Below are 21,657 nucleotides of genomic sequence, written 5' to 3'. Positions count from 1 at the left end.
CACCTGTGCTGCCAGGCATCTCTATAAATCCCCCAGTCACCTCTGATACCGCGGGAGAGAAGGAATGCAGCACAGCTCGCGCAAAGAGATGCACTGCCGTTTGACGAGGCTGGAGAATGACTAGCAATGACATAAAATGGGACTCGGATTGTGATTGTAGGAGACAGAAGTGAGGCGTCATGTGATTAGGTGCAACCTAAAGTTGGATTGTGAGAGATTGCTGAGAAGAGGCGAGAGAGAGAGAGAGAGAGAGAGAATTGGAACAAATGGCTCCTCTCCTGTACTCACTTTTTTTTCTCCTCCGCTTTTCTGCTGAACTCTTTGGGCTCGCCCACGACTGTCATCAAATCTGTAATTCAGAGTGCCAAGCGACTAGAAACAGATCCAGCACCTTATGGCATAAGTACAAATAGTCTGTTCTCACTTCACTGCATACTCCTCGCTTCCCTGTACTGTCGGACTGAGACGAAAAGGTATATTGACAGGTATGAGCACATTCATGTTTACTGTCACGTTTTTATTTCATTAATAACACATCTGTCAAAAGGCAAAACTGCATGTTCTTTACAATGTGTACATTATATACAAGCTAGGGTCATTAGGGTTTCACAGCCCATGATTGACAAAGAAATCCTTGCAAATCTATCAGTTACACATACCCATACTGTGTAGTTTATCAGTAGTTAGTTGTTTTAATTATCACAGTAATGAGATGCTCTAAATTCTCTGATTTTTGCAAAACACTCACCTCATTGTAATGCACTTTTCTCATTAACAAATCAAGCATTTCTTTGAGCTGGTGCCAGCTGCCCTTCCTTTTTTTGTAAAAACTAAAATTATTTTAGTCCACTTCCAAACTGGTTATTTCAACCTGTCCTCTCTCCCCAAGCAGTGACAGCAACTTCTTATATGCACTCCTGTCAGATAAAGAGACAGGTCAGTCATGTTAGTGGGCACACCATCGGTGAAGCAGACAGCTAGTGTTTCTAAATCAGCACAGGACACTGGTTTATTGTCTAGACAACTTAAAAATAGTCTCAGGCAGTGGATGCAGCATTTGTTGCCTCCAGGATATGATTCATGCTCTTGCTCACCTTAAGGCGGTGTTCTTGCCCAGTCCTCTCTTGTGTTCGGTGTTTCTCAGGCTGAGAGACAGGCTGGGAGCGAGAGCTTGGACCACAGTGGGATCTAAAACAGCCACTATCTCCAGGGCACTGTACACCTGCCGGTCATACACTCCCTCATTCTCCTCCACAAATGACCTAGGAGTATTGGGATGACACACGGCGAAAGCAAAGACAGATAAGAGTCGAACGAAATGTAAGACGGACAGTTTCGCTGCGGATATTTATTGCCACACATCCATTTCAGGCGTTATTGACGGTTACCGTAAGACAGCGATCATCTGGTCACACGGTCCGTCTGTAGACGCAGCAGCGCATCGCTCCACCACAAGCTGTAAAGCATCTGTGCTTATTTTCCTCACTGCACAGACACAAAAGACCCGGCTATCATTAGACTACACATCAGTGATCATTATTAAGACGTGTGAACCCCTTTCAATATAAACACATGGCCATTTCATTCACACCAATGTCAAATTATTATTAACTATCTCCGTGTTTTGTTTGTGGGTGTGTTTTATAAAACAGCCGACAGAGGGAAGGCGGAAGCAGAACAGCTACACTAGCAAAGGGAGAAGGCAGTGGAGTCAAAATATCCTCAGTTCTCCGAGACATCAGTGAGGTTTAAACAAAAGTTGAGGGAGAGATTTAGGTTATGGAATTAACCCCAGTTCTCTGAAGTACTGAGATAACAAAAAAAAAAAAATCTTCAACAGTTGGAATACTAGTTATCTTTTCAGAAAGCTATGCAGACTCTGGCAAAGTCTGGCAGTGGTTTGATGACAGAAAAAAATGTAGGATAAAAAGCCTAAAAAAGGTCAAACAGCATAATTTGAATGGATGTTTATGAAAAAATGAGCTTCGACTTCTCACATGATTTACAATGTGAGGAAACGTTTTTGTCTCAATCGCTAGTTTTCAGGCCTTTTTCCATTAGAACATGATTTGTAAATGTAGTAAATTATGTGTCAAGTTAGAGCAAACTGGATAATAAAGCACAACACAGTGACAGCTGGTATCCTCCCATAGGTGCCTGGTTACAGGTGACATCTGTGAATTTTCAGGTAGCAAAAACTGACAAATCTCAAGACTTCAAAAGAAAACAGGAGTACGTTTTGCAATCAGAAGACTATGTCCATCTTTATATATGGTCTATGGTCCAGATTAGCTAAAACCAGTGACAATAGTTAGGGGTTTGAACATTTAATCTGATTCTTCCATTGGGAAAGAATAACTAAGACCAATCCAATCCGTGATTGACCACGTGTGCGTGAATGTCACTCACCCTGCGGGTCACTGACCAGCATTACACAGCGCAGCAGAGAGGGGAGGGGCAAAGTAAGGAGGGTGGGTTCCGAGTCACTGTTTCGTCTCAGGAGTTCCAACAGGAACATCAGAGTCGATGTCAGGCGAGGAGGAGGGGCATAACCTTTGAACTGCAGGAAGCTCTCACTGTAAAGACATTTTTCAAATTACTTTCAGTTCTAATTTGCATAGTTTTTGAGAAATAAAGCATATCTATGTAAAAACATAGTAAAAGACATGAAAAAAGGATGTTTACATCTGTGATGATGGGATATTGTTTTCTGTTTGCTGGACAGGAGTTCTTAAATTATTAAAAAATACACTCAAGTTCTAGGCAACCTACCAAAGAACCTCCAGGATGGTTCTCCTCAGTGATGCCCCCCGGGTGACTGAACTGGCCTCGCAGGCACTCAGAAGCACTGGGTGGTTGGCGATGATGCCCATGGAAGGTGAGGCAGGAAGGAAATGATCCAGATATCTGCGAGTAACAGAGCGGAGCTGCTGCTTCAGGTAGACACCCTGCGACTGGGACACACTGGAAGCCACTGACAAACCCTGCAGGAAAATAAATGAATAATGTCAGAGTGGAAACATCTGAACAAATTACAGCTGAATGAGAGATGAAAGGGGGTTTGATTTCTCTTTCATGACACCCTAACCCCTTTACACTTGCTGTTTGTCCTGATTGTTCATGACATGCTGGTGTTTCAATGTACAATATATATTGCCTCTGACCTGTAGATAGAGCGGTAGGCTCTCCCTGAGGGCTCTGTCCTGCTGTGTGAGATTGTGTGGAAGCAGCATCCCATCCACGATACGAAACAGAAGCTGCTGAGCTTTTGATGTGGCCAGGAGGGGGCTCCAGTGCTTCACTATGCAGCCTGAACAACACAGAATAGACACTCAAAGACAGGAGTTTCACACCTGTAACAATTTCATAACTCCTGTCTGGGACCTGGGCTGCACTGTAAAATCCAACAAACAAAGAGCTACAGGAGATTTGTTCTTGAGGTGTACAGGCTTTTAACCTACCCACAGCCCAGTAGGCCAGCTGCAGTCCCTCTTGGTTCTTGCTGACCAAAGAAGGTTTTATGTGTTTCATGATGTCTCCGATGTAGTCCAGGGCTTTGGTGACCATGGCTGAACGCTCGGACAAAACCTGCAGTCCACTGTACACGCGGCCTACAGCCTGAGGAAGCAGATAAGAAAGAAAATTCAAGGAAACTTTTGCATGTGTACGCAAGCTGCCATAGCAGAGGCCGCATATATCAATGATATTCTAAGCCTACATCACATGTAATGCACAGCTAATTTTACTTTGATAGGCCGAGTACATTATATTTTGGAAAGTGCTTCATCTCAGGGACAGAAAGGTGAGGCTGTCAGCTGTGGCAGGCCAAGTCTCCCACAGCAACACTATATCCTGTCACAATAGACCCACTGCTTCCTGTGAACATGTGACATACACCGAGACACAAGGATAACTTGTGCTGATATCACTGACATACCAGTGTGGATCTGTCAGCTGTGAACATGTGTTACCTTGATAAACATCTCCAGGGCTGAAGTGGACTCAAGCTTGGTGCCTGTGGGCTGGAGGCCAGCTCTCTGTAGAAGACTGTCCACTTCGGGGAGCCTCAGCACGAGCCGGGTCAGCTCACACAACTGCTCATCCACAGCGCGACCTGGAAACACGTGGACACAAACACTGTGCATTCAAAAACAATGGATTTTATATGTATCTGTAGATTTTAAAATGGATTTACGGGGTTTCTTAGTGTCATTTATAGGTTAAAAACGTTCCTCAAGGGAAAATATTACAGTTTAGTTTGGAGGTATGGGCCACCAAATGTACAAAAAAAAGGTGTGTAGATATTTATTCCTTAATGGTACCTGTTCTGCTTTCAGACCCGTCTGCGTTCTTGTAAAGGTGCTGCTGTAGAACACATCTGAACCAGGCCCTCACCGACAGGCTCTGCGCCGAACCCGAAACACCAACACCATAATCACTGCTTAGTGAAGAGACCAGCTCACTGGAGAAGACAGAAATCACCAAAAAGGTTATGAGACATGTAGCAACTCTTGCGTTTACATGTGTACATTTGAGTGCCAAGTTCCTAATAAACAAAGAAATAAACAATGTGCGCGCAGAACATATGTCAGATAATATGAAACATACACGGTGAGTTCACTTACATTGATTGTCATTGACAGCGAGTGCATAATACCTGAATGCATGAACAGTGGAATCCACTTGTTTCTGAAACATGTACATGCCTCTTGAAAATTACAGTTGACTAACAGTTTTTAATGAAGAGTCTAAAAGAATGGAGGGAGGTGAAAATTCCTATCTAAGGTGTGGAACCACTTAATTAAATTTTCACATGATTTAAACTGGTAACAGCTCAAACTGCAGAGAAAGGCGTCTTGGCAGGCTTGTATGTATCCACAATAAATACAGGCACTGTCCTTGTTCAAGCCATTTATATTCATGTGTAGCACCTTAATCTCCTGTGATGAAGAAAACATCTAAGGTTCAACCTGACAAGTTGCCTGTTCACCTTGAGTGTAATTTTAATTTAATTTTCACTGTGTTTAGAGGCATTATTTTACGATACTCTTTTTTTTAACTGTTTATTCTGTATGTACAGGACAAAAAGTTTCTACATTTTGATAAAGCATGAAAGCGGACTCAGTCGGCACAACCTATCATAACCTGATATTTTTGCAGAGTGATGGACCAAAAAAATTCTTTGCGATCGACAGAGTGTAGATACAAGAGGGTAAGTAAACCTGTTTTGGAGCAGATGGGGAAGGTAGCGAGTCACCAGTGACGGTTGAACCATGTCGTCCCAGGCAAAACATTGCATAATGGACTGGACTGGGTTGGGCTGGAGATCTTGGGGGGCAGAGTTGGGCAAATCAAAGGCGAGCAGAGTGAATCCTGAGGAAGATGAAATCAAGTTTGTGTGAATAATTAGGAAGTCAATACATGAATGATGAAAGTGCAACCTATGAAACTTGTGTCGCGACATATTTGTCAAGAAAAAAACTTTGAAGCTTTAAATTAATAAAACCACTTTAGACTCACACTTACCTACTCTTGGCCTACTCTCTGTTATTCTCTATTTTTATGTAAAATAGGCGAAATTTACTCAAAATGATTAGTCTTGGCCGAAATCTTGACTCACTACCGCCGGCTTTCTTCCGTCTGCTTGGTGTCTCTCTTACTCCCAGTGGGTATAACTGACCTGCAGCAGCATCTGCTAGCTGTGCCGGTGGAGTCTGTGAGAGGCGCAGGCTGCGCAGGAAGGGGAAGAAGTGGGCCCAGAGTGCCGCTGCTACCGCTAGGTGGCGCTCTTTCACCACACTGGTGGAGGCATGAGCCCAGGCCAAGGTGGGTGCTGACTGGACACCGCGTTGATGGACACGTCTGGAAGGACACAGACACACAGAGCAGATAAACAAATCTAACTTGTGCAAAATCCAAACATAATGCTCCCTCTTGTGTACAACACGCACACCCCCCTCTTCTCCACCCTCTTTCTCCTCAAATCCTATTGCTCCCATGTTTCTGTCTTTCACCACTCCTTGATGTGTTTTCCTTCTCTTCTCTCCTGGGGGATTACTGGTGCGGTGGTGTGCTACACTATGGAACGGAGCTGGATGAAAGCAGAGGTGGGGAAGGAGAGGAGGATATTATAGCCATAGAGAGGAGCCTAATGCTGATCCCCTGTACACACACTATACTTTGGCTCTTCTGGCTCATCCCTGGCCCTGGCCCCAGCCGCTACAGCAGCCCCACAGTGGCTGGCATTAGCCCAGATAAGCAGCTGAAGGAGCTGTAATCTCATTTAGACTGGAGATGATCCTCCTGTCCCCCTCATACGCCCAGATGGGGGTGTGGGGATGTGCGGTTTGAGGTGCGCTAGGGAGAGGAGGAAAGGACAGAGGAACTAGCAAACCCCCACCCCCTTCAATCCCATCCTCAACCACCCTAGTCTCCTTCTATGATACACACACACACATATACACACACCTCAACAGTGTCTTCCCTTCCAGCAAGGTTGCATCTAATCCAGAGAGAGCTGAGACAATCGATTAGAGTCTGAATTCATTAGCCTCGTTACTACTGCAGAATGAGCCTTTCACACCCATCAACCCTCATTGTACAAGACATCGTCAGAGACCCCACTTAATCCTCCTCACTGCAGCTTCTTACACCGAGCACACAAACGTACACACTCAACACCAACACAACATTGCGGTTCCTGTTTAACCTTTCCCCAGCTGCAGCTAAAATGCAGACACCTAGGATCCTCATAATGACAGACTGATAACGGGGTGTACCAAATAAACACCCACTTTCTCTTTGTAAAAATAATCTAAGCAGCACTATTAAAAAAAAAATTTACAGGTGTAACGGTTACAAACTTTTTCACAATAGACAAAAGAACATTGTCTTTGAAAATAAAGACACAACATCTGGTAAATTGTCTTAATCTTCATAAAGGAAAACACATCACAAGGAGGCTTGTACTTTATCAAATCAAGGAGATGGGAATTAATTGTTATCAGTGAAAACTGATCCAACAGAGTGTGCCAATGTCAGCTCATCTCATCAAGCAGTGCCACCCACAACCTCCCTCAGCAGAGGATCATGGGAAGGAATCAAACTTAGGAATTATGCCTGAGACTGGCTTCGTGCCTTCAGCACCACCACGACAATGGCTATCAAGAACAAATGTTTGGACCCTCCACTGTCTCAGCCATTGGCAGAATAATTCTCTTAATGTGTGCAGATTCCACATGCTCTTAATAGACATAATGATGCACAGGCCAAATTTACCAGGCTACATAATTACCCATTAATTGTGTCACAGAAAAGGCATTAATCACAAAGACATGCCGAGAATTACCAGGCCAAAGAATTATGTTTAATTTGGTGGGACGGATTGGATAGAGGAAGCATGTTTTTTTTTTTTTTTATCTGGTTAAATGGGTCAGTGTGGTCCAGGCCATAACACAGTGCGTGCGCCTCTGGGAGTTCTCTTCTTCTCTCGCTCTCCTTGGCCATTAATGTGCAAATGTGTGCCCTCCAACCCCAAGATCTGAGATGGGAAGTTTGGGAATTAGCAGAGATAACCAGATACAGTGTTAATAGCGAAATAAGAGCGGAGTACTCTTAGGTTAGTGTTTCACCTTTGGTGTGTGTGGGCAGGATTGTAGGTTTGTATATGCAAGGTGGGGAGGAAATAATGTATACACTGGAGAATAAAGCAATCATACGCCAACATTAAAAACGGAGAGAAGGCCACTGTCCTTATTCTAGCATTTCAAAACATCTTTTTAATGTACTAAGTGGTGGATGCTGCACAACTATTAGTGCTTACTAACAGTCAGCAATACCATATATATATATATATATGTTTTTATGATATATATATATATATATACATATACACATAAGTATATCTAAGCCAGAGTCACTGCAGCACTGGCTTACAAACAATTGGTATAGAAAACTTGCTTTGTCTTTCTCAACATTAGCACAATTTATGTTTAAGTTACTCTTTTTCTTCATATTTTATAATGGATCAAATTACTATGTATAATGAGAAATATGTTACTTGTAGTAATGAACCTAAAAGAACTCTGAACTCCACTGCCTTACAGAGCATTTTAGACCATTTTGCTTAGGTACAATCTCTTAGTGTTCTTCTCAGTAAGTGAAAAAAAAGGATTAAAGTACCTGCACAGCCCCAAATTCCTGATAGAGGGAAGAATCCCATCCAAAAACTTCAGAGTAGGTTATGTACAGCACGTAAAGTGCAGGCAAGCATTACATTGGTGCCAAAACAAATCAAGCTCATAACTCACCCCAGGGTTCTGAAGTACTACTGTTGTTGAATTCTTTTGTGTTCTTCCTTATTTGAATATGTTTTTTCGTGTTTGCATTTCCATTTTCTCTCAATATTGGTGCTCTTTCTCATGCATATGCGGTGTCCTTCGGTTACACTGTACTCGCTAGTGTTACGCTTCATTACAAAGCAAGGGGATACTGTAAAATAAAAGGCTGGGAAGCAAGGTGACACTCCCTGCCATTAGATTTAATTTAGATGGATCTACTGTGCACTACAAGATCACACGTCATTTCTCACTTCATAAACTTACAGTCTCAGCTGACTTCCATCTTCTATCACCTCTGTTCCCACCTCTACCTCGCCACATAAACAGACACTGTGTCAGCCGTGGCGTTCTGACCCTCTGCTGGGGTCGTTCATGTAACAAACACCTGTGTCCTACAGCTGAACCCATCCTGACACCCTACTGACCATAGTCTCTCAACAGGCCCACAACACTACCACCATACCCAGGACCACAGGAGGGTCCATGCAGGGTCTCTTGGGCCTGTAACTCTACTCAAGGATGGGCAGCACCTGGTGAGTGTGACCTGGAGGCCACTAGGCCTACTGAGACTAAGAGGGGCCTCAGCTAAACATAAGGTCTTCATAGACTCTTACTCCTGCTGACAGCACAATCCACCTTTTGTCAGTATGAGAAATGAGAGGACTCTGGACCGTGTTGGAATACACAGAGGAAATTGTCCTCCTCTCCTCTGGTCACGAAAGCTATGCTTGGCCATGGCCAGAAAACATTTGTGTGAAATGATTTAACATCTGCAAATGCACTGAAAATCAGAGGAAAGATATGTGATACCTGGGAGCTGATGCTTATTTACACCAGCTGTCTCACCTGAGCTGCGCGAGGACAGACTGCAGAAATCCCAGGGCAGAATTCAGCTCTGACTGGCCGCAGGCACGGAGCAACCAATCAAACCCTCCGTTTAGTAACTTCTCCTCTGATAGGCTGAGACTGGTGCTCATCTCAAACACCTCTGACACGCCATCCAGATAGGAGCCAAGTGGCCCCCAGAGGGCAAGTTTGCGGGAGACTTCTGTGGTCTTGTCGTAGAACTCTTTGGCAGTGTCATTAAAGGATGAAGCCAGCCAGCTAGCCTGGGCACCAACGTCCAGTCCCCTCTCCTTGAATAAGAATAAAAGATGAAAATTGAACATTCAAATTAAAAAATTTAATTCATAAACTGGCATACACTGTATGTTTTGTGTAAGTTTTTCATGAGTAAAAAAAACATACCTGGAACAACAGCAACAATGACAGCTGCCCTCTCCAGACAAGGGTACGGTGCACAGGAGGGCAGTTAGAGGGAAGGCAGCCCAGCAACTCACAGGCTCTGCTGGCCACATCTTCCAGCTCTATCTGTCGGGCCACCACCAGAAACAGCAGCAGGAAGTTCATGAGGCCTGCCTCTGACAACTCCTGCATCTTCTTTGAGGAGAACCTGGAGTAAATCCTGGAGATAAAGATGAAAAAATTGAGAGAGAAAAAAAATCAACAAACAAACAAGGAATGGTCAGCTTAGAGTCAGTGTGCACCGTTTATAATATAAGTAAATCTGTTTTGTTGTTTTCTTTTTTTAATTGACCAACTCATCAGAGGTGATTTGCTGCTCTGAAACCAAACCTTTGACTTTAAATACTGACAAACACAACTTTCTACCCCCACCATGCACCTCAGCACCTGTCTCCATCAGCCTCTCAGCTCCAGGGGAGAAGCTGGGCTGCCTAGCCAATGTGTGGTGTGCTTGTGTGCGTGCGTGTGTGTGTGTGCAATAGATGGAGGAAGAATAGAGAACCACCCAGCACGCTGTGAGATCCTGCGGGCACTGTGGAGAAATGCCTTTAAAGATCATGTTAAATGTCAGAGACACTCAGACACACAGCAGTAGGCGCTTGGTCCCTCTCTCTACAGCCAAACCAATTTACTGCAACACCAGTGAGAGATCAATAAAACCACACACACATACAGCCACACATTCAGCTCGCAGCCTTCTCGCCTGGCAGGGAAACACATAATACTGGAGCCTCCCCCTTTCCATACCACCTTCCAAACACAGACGCAGACCACACAGGTGAGTAGAGCTGCTGTTGGGGTCAAAACACTAATAGTGAGCATCCTGAGACAAGCTCAGGGTAAGAAGTATGACTGATATAAAGGTGTGGAGAAAAGCCAGACAGGAATTGAGATAAGACTGGGTTAAAACCAAAATCAGATTAGTTACACCCACAGAGGAAAACGGAGGGAGAAGATGGCCAAGCGTGTAGTCATTGTGTGAGGAAAGGGGAGATTTAAATAGATGAATGGGTTATATGTAGCAGAGATATAAGCAGTGTACTGGGAGCCAGAAGTGGGGATTTTCTGTGTTCCCCTAACCTGCATGTCTGTTTGTTTATTCCCGACAGCTTTTTTTTTTTTTCCTTAGGCGAGCAGATGCTTCCATCTCCCTACTTTGGAGATCAACATGCTCCTCGACGATCCCATTAATGCGGTTGTCGCAGGTGTCCCGCAGAGCCGGGCCAGGAGTGGGAATACTGCCGAGACCTTATAGCGATACAGTCAACAAGCCTCGCGCTTCCTGAATGGGAGGAGGAGGCACGAGGCAGTGGTGATAGTTTTGGTGAAGGGTGGAGTGGGGAATCTGGATCAGTCCCAGGCCAGCCTGGCCGTTGCCAGACTGCCTACAGCCCCCACCACCCAAGCTCCCCACTATTCGTGTTGGAAACCAACACAGCTTTGTTAAGGCGAATTAACCGCCACGCTCGTTAGCTAATTAGCCCTCATGTCTGCTGTTCTACTGAGCACATTCCAGACAGAGGGAAGTCATTAGGCGGATTTATCTGTGGCTGCTGCTCTCTGGCACCCAGCCGGTCTAGAATATAGGATGGTCCAATGTTCTTTTTGGATGTACAGTACACATCAACCTGTAATCTTTATTGTCTTATTTTCTTACGTTTCTACTTAAGGGAGCAGGTGCAGTGTGTGTGAGAGTGTGTCTGTGCATCAGAAGGAAGCTCCTTGGCTCTGGTCTGTTCGGAAGAGCAGGTGGTTGACTCCTGAGACACCTGCTCCACTGGGAGGTCTGAGTAAATATCAAAGACACACTGGGAGACTGCAGTGCACCTGGCACAAGCACAAACAAGACTGAAAAGCATGATAGTGTGCAAACACAGATTGTTTGTGTATTCATGCACGTACGCACCTACACACACACATATCACAGCACATTAGAAGATTAAGGGGGGAAAATTATTCTTACAAAGCCTAGCCTCGATTAGTAGTCATTTTCTGTCAAACCCTCCATTGCATGTTGCCCCTCCAAAATCCTGTATGTATATGTTGTCGATTTGACTGGCTGAGAGAGAGAGAGGCTTACTTTTCGAGGTGGAAGCAAATGTAAAGTACAAAGCCTTCCAAAACTCTCTCCATCCTTACCTTCCTTTGATCTGTCTCTGTGGGGCTCCACCAGCCCTATCCTGACCAAGGCACAGGGCCAACACTCGAAGAAAGATGTGGAAGGAGTTGGCTGAGCGGTAGAGCTGGGTGTGTCCTGGGGAATAGAGGGTAGAGGGGGAGCAGCAGCTGCGGGCCTGCTCCGACAGAGCCAGCGGTGTCTTGCACAGGGTGCCCAGGCCAGACATCCCAAGCCAGGGCACAGTGAATGAGGTGTTCTGGTGAGGAGGGAAAGACAATCATGCAACTGTACAGGCCATGATAATAACCTAGAATAAATACTTTTCTAATGCTGCATGAACAGTCCTACCAAACTTGAAAAGGAATTATTAATTGTGTCATAAATAAAAAAGCATCATGATATCAAGTCTATTAGGAATAAGAAAGAGCCTGACTTCCTAACATTAAAGGAGAACCAGACAACCTTTGTGTCCCTTGCAGTTCCTGTTTGGTCACTGTTAGAAGGACACAGTAGTAGTAAGATGCCAATAAGGACATAGGTAGGGTTTCTTAGAGTCAGCGTTGTGTCATAGTAAGCAACCTTGCTGTGAAAGGTGAAAGACACAATAGGAACTGAGTGAACTTTATTTTCTGCAGTATTTTGGATGCAGAATAATGGTCACTTTGTGTCGTAAATCGAGTCGCCTCTGCAACCAACAGAGTGGAAAAGAAAGATACGTTTCAATCAAACTATCTGTCACAGCTTTAAGTAAAGCTAACAGATATACAGCAACAAAACTAAGCAGAGCACTGAAGGCCAAGTAATTGTTATAGTGCTTGTTATATTACGAAATAAAGTTAGAAATGGTCTGATTGCAGCAGTTATGCTTACATTTTAGTGACATATAGGGTTTATGCAACTGCCAACGTATATAATAAAGCATTAAGTAACATCTTGAAGCTTATCCTCACCAGATTCCGGCTGTAGTAGTCCCAAAGAGTCGAGACGGCGCTGGTACTCGGCCCCCACAGTAGACAGAGACTGAGGCAGCAGTGGACATGCATCCTCACCTGCTCCTCTGCTAGACCTCCCTGATGTCACACAAGTAACGAACACATTTACTTCAGTATAATTCAGTATAACTTCTAGACATGAAAAATTAATGAAATTAATCAAAAAGGTTGGAAGTAGGAATGACCTTAGGATTGACAGTGATCCTGACCAACTCTTCTACAAAGGTCCAGTTATCATCCAGATGTTTCTGTGGGGAAAAAAAAGGAGATACGGAGATAAAGGAGAGAAAAAATTTATTTTAAAACAATTATAATACAAAATACAGACCAGCCTACAGACGGCCAGTGTAAAAAAAAATTAGTTGCAAAGTGACTTTTTTTAGCAGCCTCAAAGGCCTAGATATACATAATTAATTACATTAAAACTACATTTCTATTTGCTTGAATTAAAATTAAACCTTTTCAAATTTTGGGTTGATGCAAGCATTAACAAAATATATTTTGGTGATATTACTGTTTTGGATAAATTTAAAGTCACATCAAGTCACAGTATTAATGGTTTTAAAGGCCTGGGTAGGGCTGCTCAATATGGCGAAATATTTTTATCATGATAGAATAAAGTTTCACAATGGCTGATATTGATAATAATGCATTAAAATGTCAGATAATTAAAGAGTAAGTTTTGCTGCACAGTGAAATTCATTGTGGTTTTAAAATTCCTTATGGACAAAAAAACAACAAGCTTATGCGTATGTCTATGCACAGTGCCTGAACCTTTGTTCGACAATCATACCACAATATACAGCATGTTATTCTTTAATTATTGCTCCGTCCTAGGCTCGTGTCATACATAAAGCATCCGCACAGACATCCACTAGGATCTGTTCAATTTCATCATCCACCCATTTCTGCAGTGGTTCATGTGGACCGTGCACAAACAACAGTTTGATTCCATGCAGACTGCGCATGCTCCCTCAAGCACAGCACAGTCCAGTTGGTGGCACACTCTAGTTTGGTCGAAGAGATAATGAAGAGGACAGTAACCTGTAAAGCCACTTGCTTGAGGTTGTATGAGCAAGTCCACTGCTACTAAAATGGAACATTAGACTGACACGGGGCCTCGTTAACGCATGAACTGAGCCACGGGCTGCACATGGGGAAATGCGAAATGTCTCTCCACAGTGGCAGAATGCGGTAAGTATGACTCAGCCCTTGGGGTTAATTCCCAGACTTCCTAGTTAGAGATGCAGTTTTACAAAAGCGGTAACCCTGTGATAAACTTACTGCCAGCCAGGTATTATCTGTTATGATTTTCAGGCTCTTACCTCCTTCTGGGCGGTTCCATTGCGACTGTACTGGCCTAACATTCCTAAATGAGTGACCAGCCACCATGTGAATCCCAGAGGGTCTTTACAGTGAGTGGGGAGGCCAGTGAACTGTTCTGCTGCAGGCTTCCCTGACACCAGCGGCCTCAACAGCAAGTTCATGTAGCTCCAAAAAGACTGGAAGGACAGCAGGAAACATGTGTTAGTGCATTTATCATGGAAAGAGTCATATTCTATTGTGTGTTTTTTTTGGATGTATTGTGGATGTAGTACCTGTGTGTGTAATACTTTATTCCTGTGCTCCAGAAGGTGCATGAGCAGGACCCACAGTTCTTTGGTGCAAGAGCAAAGGTAGTGATGGCTGCTCAGAGCCTCTGTAGGCCTTGCCTAAAAACCAACAGGATAGTGTACACAGTAAGCTCCCAACTGTAAAATAAATAGTTTTGGTGCATAAAGTTGCCATCCAGTTTCTACCAACCAGTGACTCACTGTTGTATAGTCAGCAGCAGACTTTCAACTACTAATAACCAAAAAATAAAATCATGTCATGGATGTATCTCAACAGTCAAGTGTAATGTTTTTTGGCCAGCTGCCTACCTTGCTGTATTTGCCTATGGCCAGACCAGTGAGATCACACAACAGACTGCACAGGTGTTCTTCAAACAGACTGGCATCAGTCAGGTTCTCTCCTGTCAGGTTCACAAATTGGTGGGCATACACCACCTGGCCTAAGGAGAGGAGCAGGTAAAATAGCAAAAAAAACCTCCATTATAACAATACAACAACAAACAAACCACATGACACATTTTTACATCTTCATTTTGAATTTGCTGTCTGGTGCAAGGAGATGGCACACATGCACGAACCTTGCATCTTGTAACCAAGTAGGTGAAGGATCTCCAAGACTGACCAGTGGATGTCGAGATGGAGGTGTAACAAATGCCATGAGGGAGGAAAAATCTGTGGAGGAAAGCAGAGAATTAAGTCAAGAGCAATCATATCAGACGCAGAAAATTTAAAGTTGTATTATACATACACTTATGTATGTATAATACGCCATTTACTGTAAAGATAGGTGGTACTCGATAAGTTCACACATAATTCTTAACTTTTTTTCAGTTTCAATTTAACAAGATCTACTCTTTTTGTTGTGATGTTGCAAATGCTTCATTTTGTTTATGTTATTCATTTGTCTTGCCTTTATTTAAATGCTTTAAATTAAATCATTCATTTAAATGCTCAATGGGAGTATTTGCTCGAGGCTGTTCATTGTTCACTTGTACCTTTCCTTGGTTCTTTATAGTAAAGGCACTCTGAACGTTGGCAGGCAGGTCTTTGAGCCGTCCTATGAGGAGAGTGATGCCAAACAGCTCCTCCAAAAGAGCAGAGGGGAGCTGAGCTTCCAGTTCCTCATAGGGGTGAGATGGACATGTGTCCAGGGAGCTGGAAGGTTCCAGATATCTGAATAGAAACAAAGGCAGATAAATGCAGGATGTTTTAGATGTATTTACATACAAAATGAAATGAGTGGGAGGAAATTTCACATTTGATCCAAAGACTTACCTGTACACAAAGACTTTGACAAACTGCAGAAATGAGACACATTGTTGCCTGAGGTCTTCTGCTTCATAGTGGAGGTTGCCAGCTTGACCTGATATATATAATGGATGTTGTAGGCATTATTCATTCTCATGTAAAACAAACCCACTGCATCAGATATGAGACATGACACAAATGCAAAGAGTGAACCCATTATCCTCTTATGGTAAACGAACAAATGGTGATATCAGAATATTTTATTGTTCTTTTAGCGTTCTAACTCTAGAAAGCATATTATTGGTAGGACTTGTTGTCAGTAAACAAGATAAATAAATAATCTATTACACATTAGTAACAATATTCAAACTTTGCTGAATGTTTTCTAATAACCCTGACCTGAAACTTTGGTCGTAATGAGAGCCACCAGTTAATGCTACTAATGTCTAATGTCAGTTAAAATGAAGAAAGATGCTAAAATTAATTTTCAGCTCAAAATGAGAACTCAACCCATATGCACTAGAGACTTTACCTGTGCAAATACTCAAACAGCAAATAGTGACTTACAGTGAACATAATCCTCAAACTAAAGAGACTGATTATTGGACCAGGAACTGCATACATATAAGGGCTTACCAAAATCATGTGAACTCGACTGCACCAAGGTCTCCAATCTGTAAACCTTTTGTCTGAAATATAACAGAGCAAACAAGACTGAGGACGTGTACATGAAAGATCCACAGTGGACATTTACTAAAACACAAATTTGCTCACTTAGCTCTCTGATTCTCAGAAATAACCTTCAGATTAGGATAGTGGTAGAATGAAAAGCTTTTATTCTAAAAGGTTAACTTTAGTGACATTAGTTTTACATCTTGTCTTACCTAAACAGACCAAAGAGAACCTTGGTTGTTTCCACCAGTGCTGTCTCTGTTACCCAGGGAAAACCAAAAATCTCCACTGTGTCAGTCTCATACTCTGCAGGGGCAGGGTCAAGATGCAATAGCAGCCTAATGACAGGACAAATTCACAGTTAAGACTTAGTATAATAAAATATCTCTACTGATGAGACTTCTACTGCCACTCAATTGACTTTAATTTTGGATATTTCCATAGGTACAAAGATACATATATATACCGCTTAAGTGAGCCTCTAGCAGCATATCCCTCTGTGGATAGTGCTCCAGTAGGGTCATCTTTTGTTTCAGAGCAGCAAAAACAAGGCGGCTGGGCAGGGGTCAGCTCACAGAGATTGTCTGCTGCAAAGGGGGATACTGGCGGGGTGAGGGATTGGCTGAAATCATCCGCCATCTTGTCAGTGCAGACTGATCTTTAACAAGAAAAGAATGATGTGTGATGATTGAGACTATTACACAAAACATATGACGTGTACATTCAAATGTCAGTTTGTTTGACGAACCCAGCTAACACAACACAGTTCATATTTAACATTCTTAAACCATTTCTACCTTCCTGACGTTTATATCTTCAGTTACTATTTTAGAGTAATTTCTGTGACAATGTTGAACTAACAGGTCTTCCAATTATTTTGACTGTCTCATTCATATGAAGGAAAGAAGAGGAAGAGGAGAGAATGCACAGAAACTCCCGTCTCTACAACCTACAAAATTAAAAAAGTTGTAAAAAAAATATTGAAAAAGAAACCAAACATTAAAATCTTCATGAAGAGAGTCTATTACATTGACTGTTGTATTACACTGCCTTAGTTCTCACCAGACATATAATGAACTGCAAAGTATATTTGCACACTTAAGTGGGAACACCTGCACACTTGGTCATTCATGAAATTATCCATAAAGCTCCATGTGTGACTGCAGTTTGTTAAAAACATGCAAACACATGTGTGAACACCTTTTTAATCGAGGACTGGTGAAAGCTGACAGAAAGGCTACAGTGACTCACATATGCACCTTTTAGAGGTGGATGTTCTAAAACAGCAGAAGATGAGGCAAATTCTACTCCTGACTCCTGTCAGTCAAGAACACAAATCTGAAATTGCAGTGGACATAGAATCTACAAAGCTGGACAGTTGAAGAATGTTGAAATGTATCCTGGTCTGATAGATTTCTGCTGAGGCTACAGATGGTAGAATCAGAATTTGGCTTCAACAACAAGAATCTATGGACCAAATGCGGCTTGTGACAGTGGTCCAGACTGGCGGCGGTGGTGGTGGTGGTGTAATGGTCCAGGGAATGTTTCATGGCACAGTTTTGACTAACGCAGCCTATTTGAGTATTGTTGCTGACTATGTTCCTCTCTTTATGTCCACAGTTTACCATCTTCCAGTAGCAACTTCCAGCATTATAATGCACCATCATGTCACTAAGTGAGAGTTCCCTGGTTTTATCAACATACATAAGTTCAGTGAACTTCTGTGTCCTCCACAGTCATCACCAGATTTTTATATATATATGTATATATATATATATATATATATATATATGTATATATATATATATATATATATATATGTATATATATATACACATATGTATATATATATATATACATACATATATACACATATACACATATATACGTATATATATATATATATATATATATATATATATGTTAGAATATCTCTGAGAAGAGGTAAAATTGGAGAGTGGGAATACGTTTCACTAACTTGTAGAATCAATGCCGTGAAGAACTGAGTGTGTTTTGACAGTAAAAGGAACTAAAATGTGGAGAATAGCTAAGTGATTGACAAATATGTTCTTACACTTACATTGTATTTAAATCAATGTATCAATTAAATATTACATACTAGAATCAGTAACCAAGAAACTAAACCTCATTAAATAAACATTAGAAAAAAAGTACACCAGGCAGCAGTTTCTGAGAAGAAATGTGAAATAGTAATATGCACATTAAATAAACTATAACTGGCCAATTCTGATTGTTTTAAAATCGACATGATTAATGTGTTCACCTCAAGAATTGTTTTCTTAATAAAGTGCATAGTTAGTGTAAAATCAAAGGAACTTCACAATTAAAATTACCTGTGTAATAATGTGTCTATACACAGTACTTCCGCACAACAGTAACACAATACACAAAACAATAACGTGCCAGCAAATAGAAATGGTTATTATATTTTAAGTTAAACAGGACACACTATGTCAGGACACATTTAGCAATAATGAACTATTAAATCTGACTAATTGCTGTTCTTGTTTCATGACAACAGTGCAAAAACAAACACCAGGCGCAACAGCATTGGATAATAAAACTAGCAAACCTAAAATGACAGTACCTTATAAGTGAGGTAAGTGAGGCTGTAAACATAGTCACTACAGTTCATGTACAATACAGCATACAATAATTCAGTGAGGTAATTTTCGACTTTTCGTGTTCTCACATCAACACAGCACGGCTGTTATACAAAAGCCTGCTAGTTTTGTTTGCTACCTCTTTAAATAATACCTTCTTTCTGTATCTTTAAGGCATTTAGAGTTGCACACACAGCGACATGTCCGGGAACATAAACGTTGCTGAAACACTGACAAACCTTGTGTTTCGTCCTCCCGTGTCGTGTTATAGTCCGTAGATATAAACAAGTTTCACACAGATGTCATAATTCGAGCTGTTCGATCTCTCCCGCGCGCTCACTGGACGCATGCGCCCTCCACGATTAGTGGTCGGAAGTTGCTTGGTGGGCGTGGTCACGAGGCGTCATCCACACGGAAGTAACAAGAGGAGTCGCTGTAACGAGCTTCCTGAATCGTTGTTTTGTTTCGACAACTCAGAATTGAATCCTGAAAAAGTAATTTTGGTCTTCATGAGGTTACATATACATTTTATAGACATGGACACGTAATATTATAAACACTTTTTTGCTTGTTTTACCCTGCTCTGCAAACAGATTACATTTAGCTGTTAAGATAACAGAAAAAGGAGATAATAATGTTCTTCCCCCTTATCTATATGGTTTCTGTTTCTTACCAAATAAATCTGTTTCTGACCTTCTTCATTTAAAAACTGACTTTTTGACATTTTCTCCCACTGTACAAAACACAAACAACTACAACATATTTAATTTATTAAAGTTTTCCCCCCTTTTCCGTACTATCTACTTTCCCTCTTTAAACTTTAGTTTTAGAAGTTTAGTCTTCTTGTTGTACGTACAAACTGTTGTTGTTTGTTTAAATAAAGTTAAGAATAAAGTTTATTAGGATTAAAAAATATTTGCAGAGTTTCTTGTTGTGTAAAATGTGTTTCTACAGACAAATAGCAGCAAAACACAATAAATAATCAGTTAATAAAATTAAATATTGAGTAAAAAAAAAGTACGTCATTTGAGAGAGCAGATTCAATATACACTGCACCTGTCCTGGGGACATGTATGTGTGTGTGCGCATGTGTGATTTGGGAGGAATTGTAAGTTAAACAGTTGTCACACAGCGGTTTAAACCGATTTTTTTATCCTCGCAAACTCTGATTACCATATGCAGATTCGCGTCTCCCCACAGCCCCTCTCTTCAACACACCATTTCTTGCATCCTAATGCATTTTCACATCTTTACAAAAAGAAAATCCCCCTTTCCGCCACACCAATCCACGGAAGAGCTCGTTTTGTCGACTTACTCACACGTCTTTACACTTGTCCAGTGCTGGAGATGCACTGATACACGCATTTACATGCTCTCATTTGCACGTTTTACAACCAGGAACCAGCGGCGAGACAATAAAAATGGACGCGTCGGAGATGTCTTTCTTTGACATAATGCACCGACCTCGTGTTCTGCTTCCATCAGGAGGCAGTTTGTCTGTCTGCGTGAAGGCTCTGTCGTCTGGATGGGAGATGTGAGTGCTTTTCATTTCTGTTCCTACACTACAAACCCATTCAATCCTTCCTGTGTAGTAACCTTCATGGAGGAGGGAGTGAGGTTTGATCCTGTTTCACTTCGTTCCCCCCTCCCTTCTCTCTCACACATGTAGCTTTGATGCACTTGGGCTACATTTAGCTTGTTTATTTGAACATGAATAATATGTTTAGGCAGCTAAATATGCACAAAAACAGAAATGAAGGCAGTAGAAGGCAGTAATTCTATCTCAATGTTTAAAAGGGTGTAGGACAGGTAGTCTCAAACTGAAATGACCTGGGGGCCAACTGTTCAGTTGAGGTGAGCTTAAAATCACATTACATTATTCCATCATGATATGCAATAACGATATTCCTGATGATATTCACAGTATTTCAAAAGTGTTTCTTAATAATAATGATAATGGGACAACACATAGTTCACGTTAACGGTGAAACAGAATCAAAAGTGACCGGAATAATGTATGACTGTGATTCAAACACCGGAACAAGCTCATGTATATAATTCTATGTGTAATGTAACACTTGTGTTACTTGTAAACAACAAAAGATGTTGTTCACTGTTTATGAAAATAAATGTTCATTGGGCCAGTTCTCGTTTTAACTTCATATTAAGTGGTGGGCAGCGTAATAGTCAGTGGGGGGGGGGGGGGCACATTTGGCCCGCAGGCCACGGGTTTGATGTTGATCTAGTGTGGGATGAAGTTAGGAAGTCCTACGTCCAATACTTTTATTACCCTATACGCCCAGGTTATTGTTTTGCACGAGGAAGGACGACAATTTATCACCAATTCTGATGTATAATCTAATACAGTTTTAAAATAGCAATAATATGAATAATATACATACAGACATACATACATACAGTCGGAACACATGCAAGTTTAATCGCACAGGCTTCCTTGAATAGCAGGGTTTTTTAATTTGCTTTATGCGTTCAGGATTGGGGCCTCCCACCTAGTTACCAGCTACTTCCATTATTATTTACAAAATTGTTTTGGTTTATTGTTTTAAGACTCAATTTGATTTGTGTCTCCATTGTCTTCAACTGCTACAACACCACAAAATGTCTTATGTGGAAAAAGATGAATTTATTGAAAAAAAAACCTAAACAGATTCCACATTCCTATGCATTATTGGTCTCCTGCATTAATTGCTGCAACAAAGCTGACATTAGTGGATCCTCACAGCC

At 41.7% G+C, this 21,657-nt stretch overlaps 2 protein-coding genes across 3 annotated transcripts in view; one reads left to right on the top strand and one right to left on the bottom strand.

Moving 5' to 3' along the window:
- Positions 1 to 666: 666 nt before the first annotated feature.
- On the bottom strand, positions 667 to 20,491 carry mms22l (MMS22-like, DNA repair protein). Of its 2 annotated transcripts, none has more exons than XM_058647173.1 (27): positions 20,377 to 20,491; positions 19,152 to 19,398; positions 16,755 to 16,946; positions 16,501 to 16,626; positions 16,253 to 16,305; positions 15,644 to 15,731; positions 15,364 to 15,541; positions 14,947 to 15,040; positions 14,678 to 14,808; positions 14,354 to 14,467; positions 14,081 to 14,257; positions 12,941 to 13,003; positions 12,714 to 12,833; positions 11,784 to 12,019; positions 9,588 to 9,804; positions 9,186 to 9,475; positions 5,681 to 5,862; positions 5,223 to 5,373; positions 4,323 to 4,462; positions 3,972 to 4,114; positions 3,462 to 3,618; positions 3,165 to 3,310; positions 2,773 to 2,984; positions 2,410 to 2,576; positions 1,389 to 1,485; positions 1,095 to 1,262; positions 667 to 917 (listed from the first exon to the last, which is right to left on the bottom strand). In XM_058647173.1, exons 3-27 carry the CDS (start codon positions 16,925 to 16,927, stop codon positions 842 to 844), a joined length of 3,699 nt encoding a protein of 1,232 aa, XP_058503156.1. In that variant the 5' UTR covers positions 16,928 to 16,946; positions 19,152 to 19,398; positions 20,377 to 20,491; the 3' UTR covers positions 667 to 841. The 2 variants fall into 2 exon arrangements, with proteins under 2 accessions (XP_058503156.1, XP_058503157.1); XM_058647174.1 differs by having other exon boundaries at positions 16,755 to 16,941.
- Positions 20,294 to 21,657, top strand: part of LOC131471314 (endoprotease bli-like) — a 146,857-nt gene continuing 145,493 nt past the window's right edge. The window contains exon 1 of the mRNA XM_058647813.1: positions 20,294 to 20,446. The gene's annotated coding sequence lies outside the window, so the exon portion shown is untranslated. The remainder of the gene's footprint in view (positions 20,447 to 21,657) is intronic.

The sequence above is a fragment of the Solea solea genome, chromosome 13 (genome assembly GCF_958295425.1).
Source record: "Solea solea chromosome 13, fSolSol10.1, whole genome shotgun sequence".
NCBI classification, from domain to species: domain Eukaryota; kingdom Metazoa; phylum Chordata; class Actinopteri; order Pleuronectiformes; family Soleidae; genus Solea; species Solea solea.
This window is presented reverse-complemented; position numbering and strand designations above follow the sequence as displayed.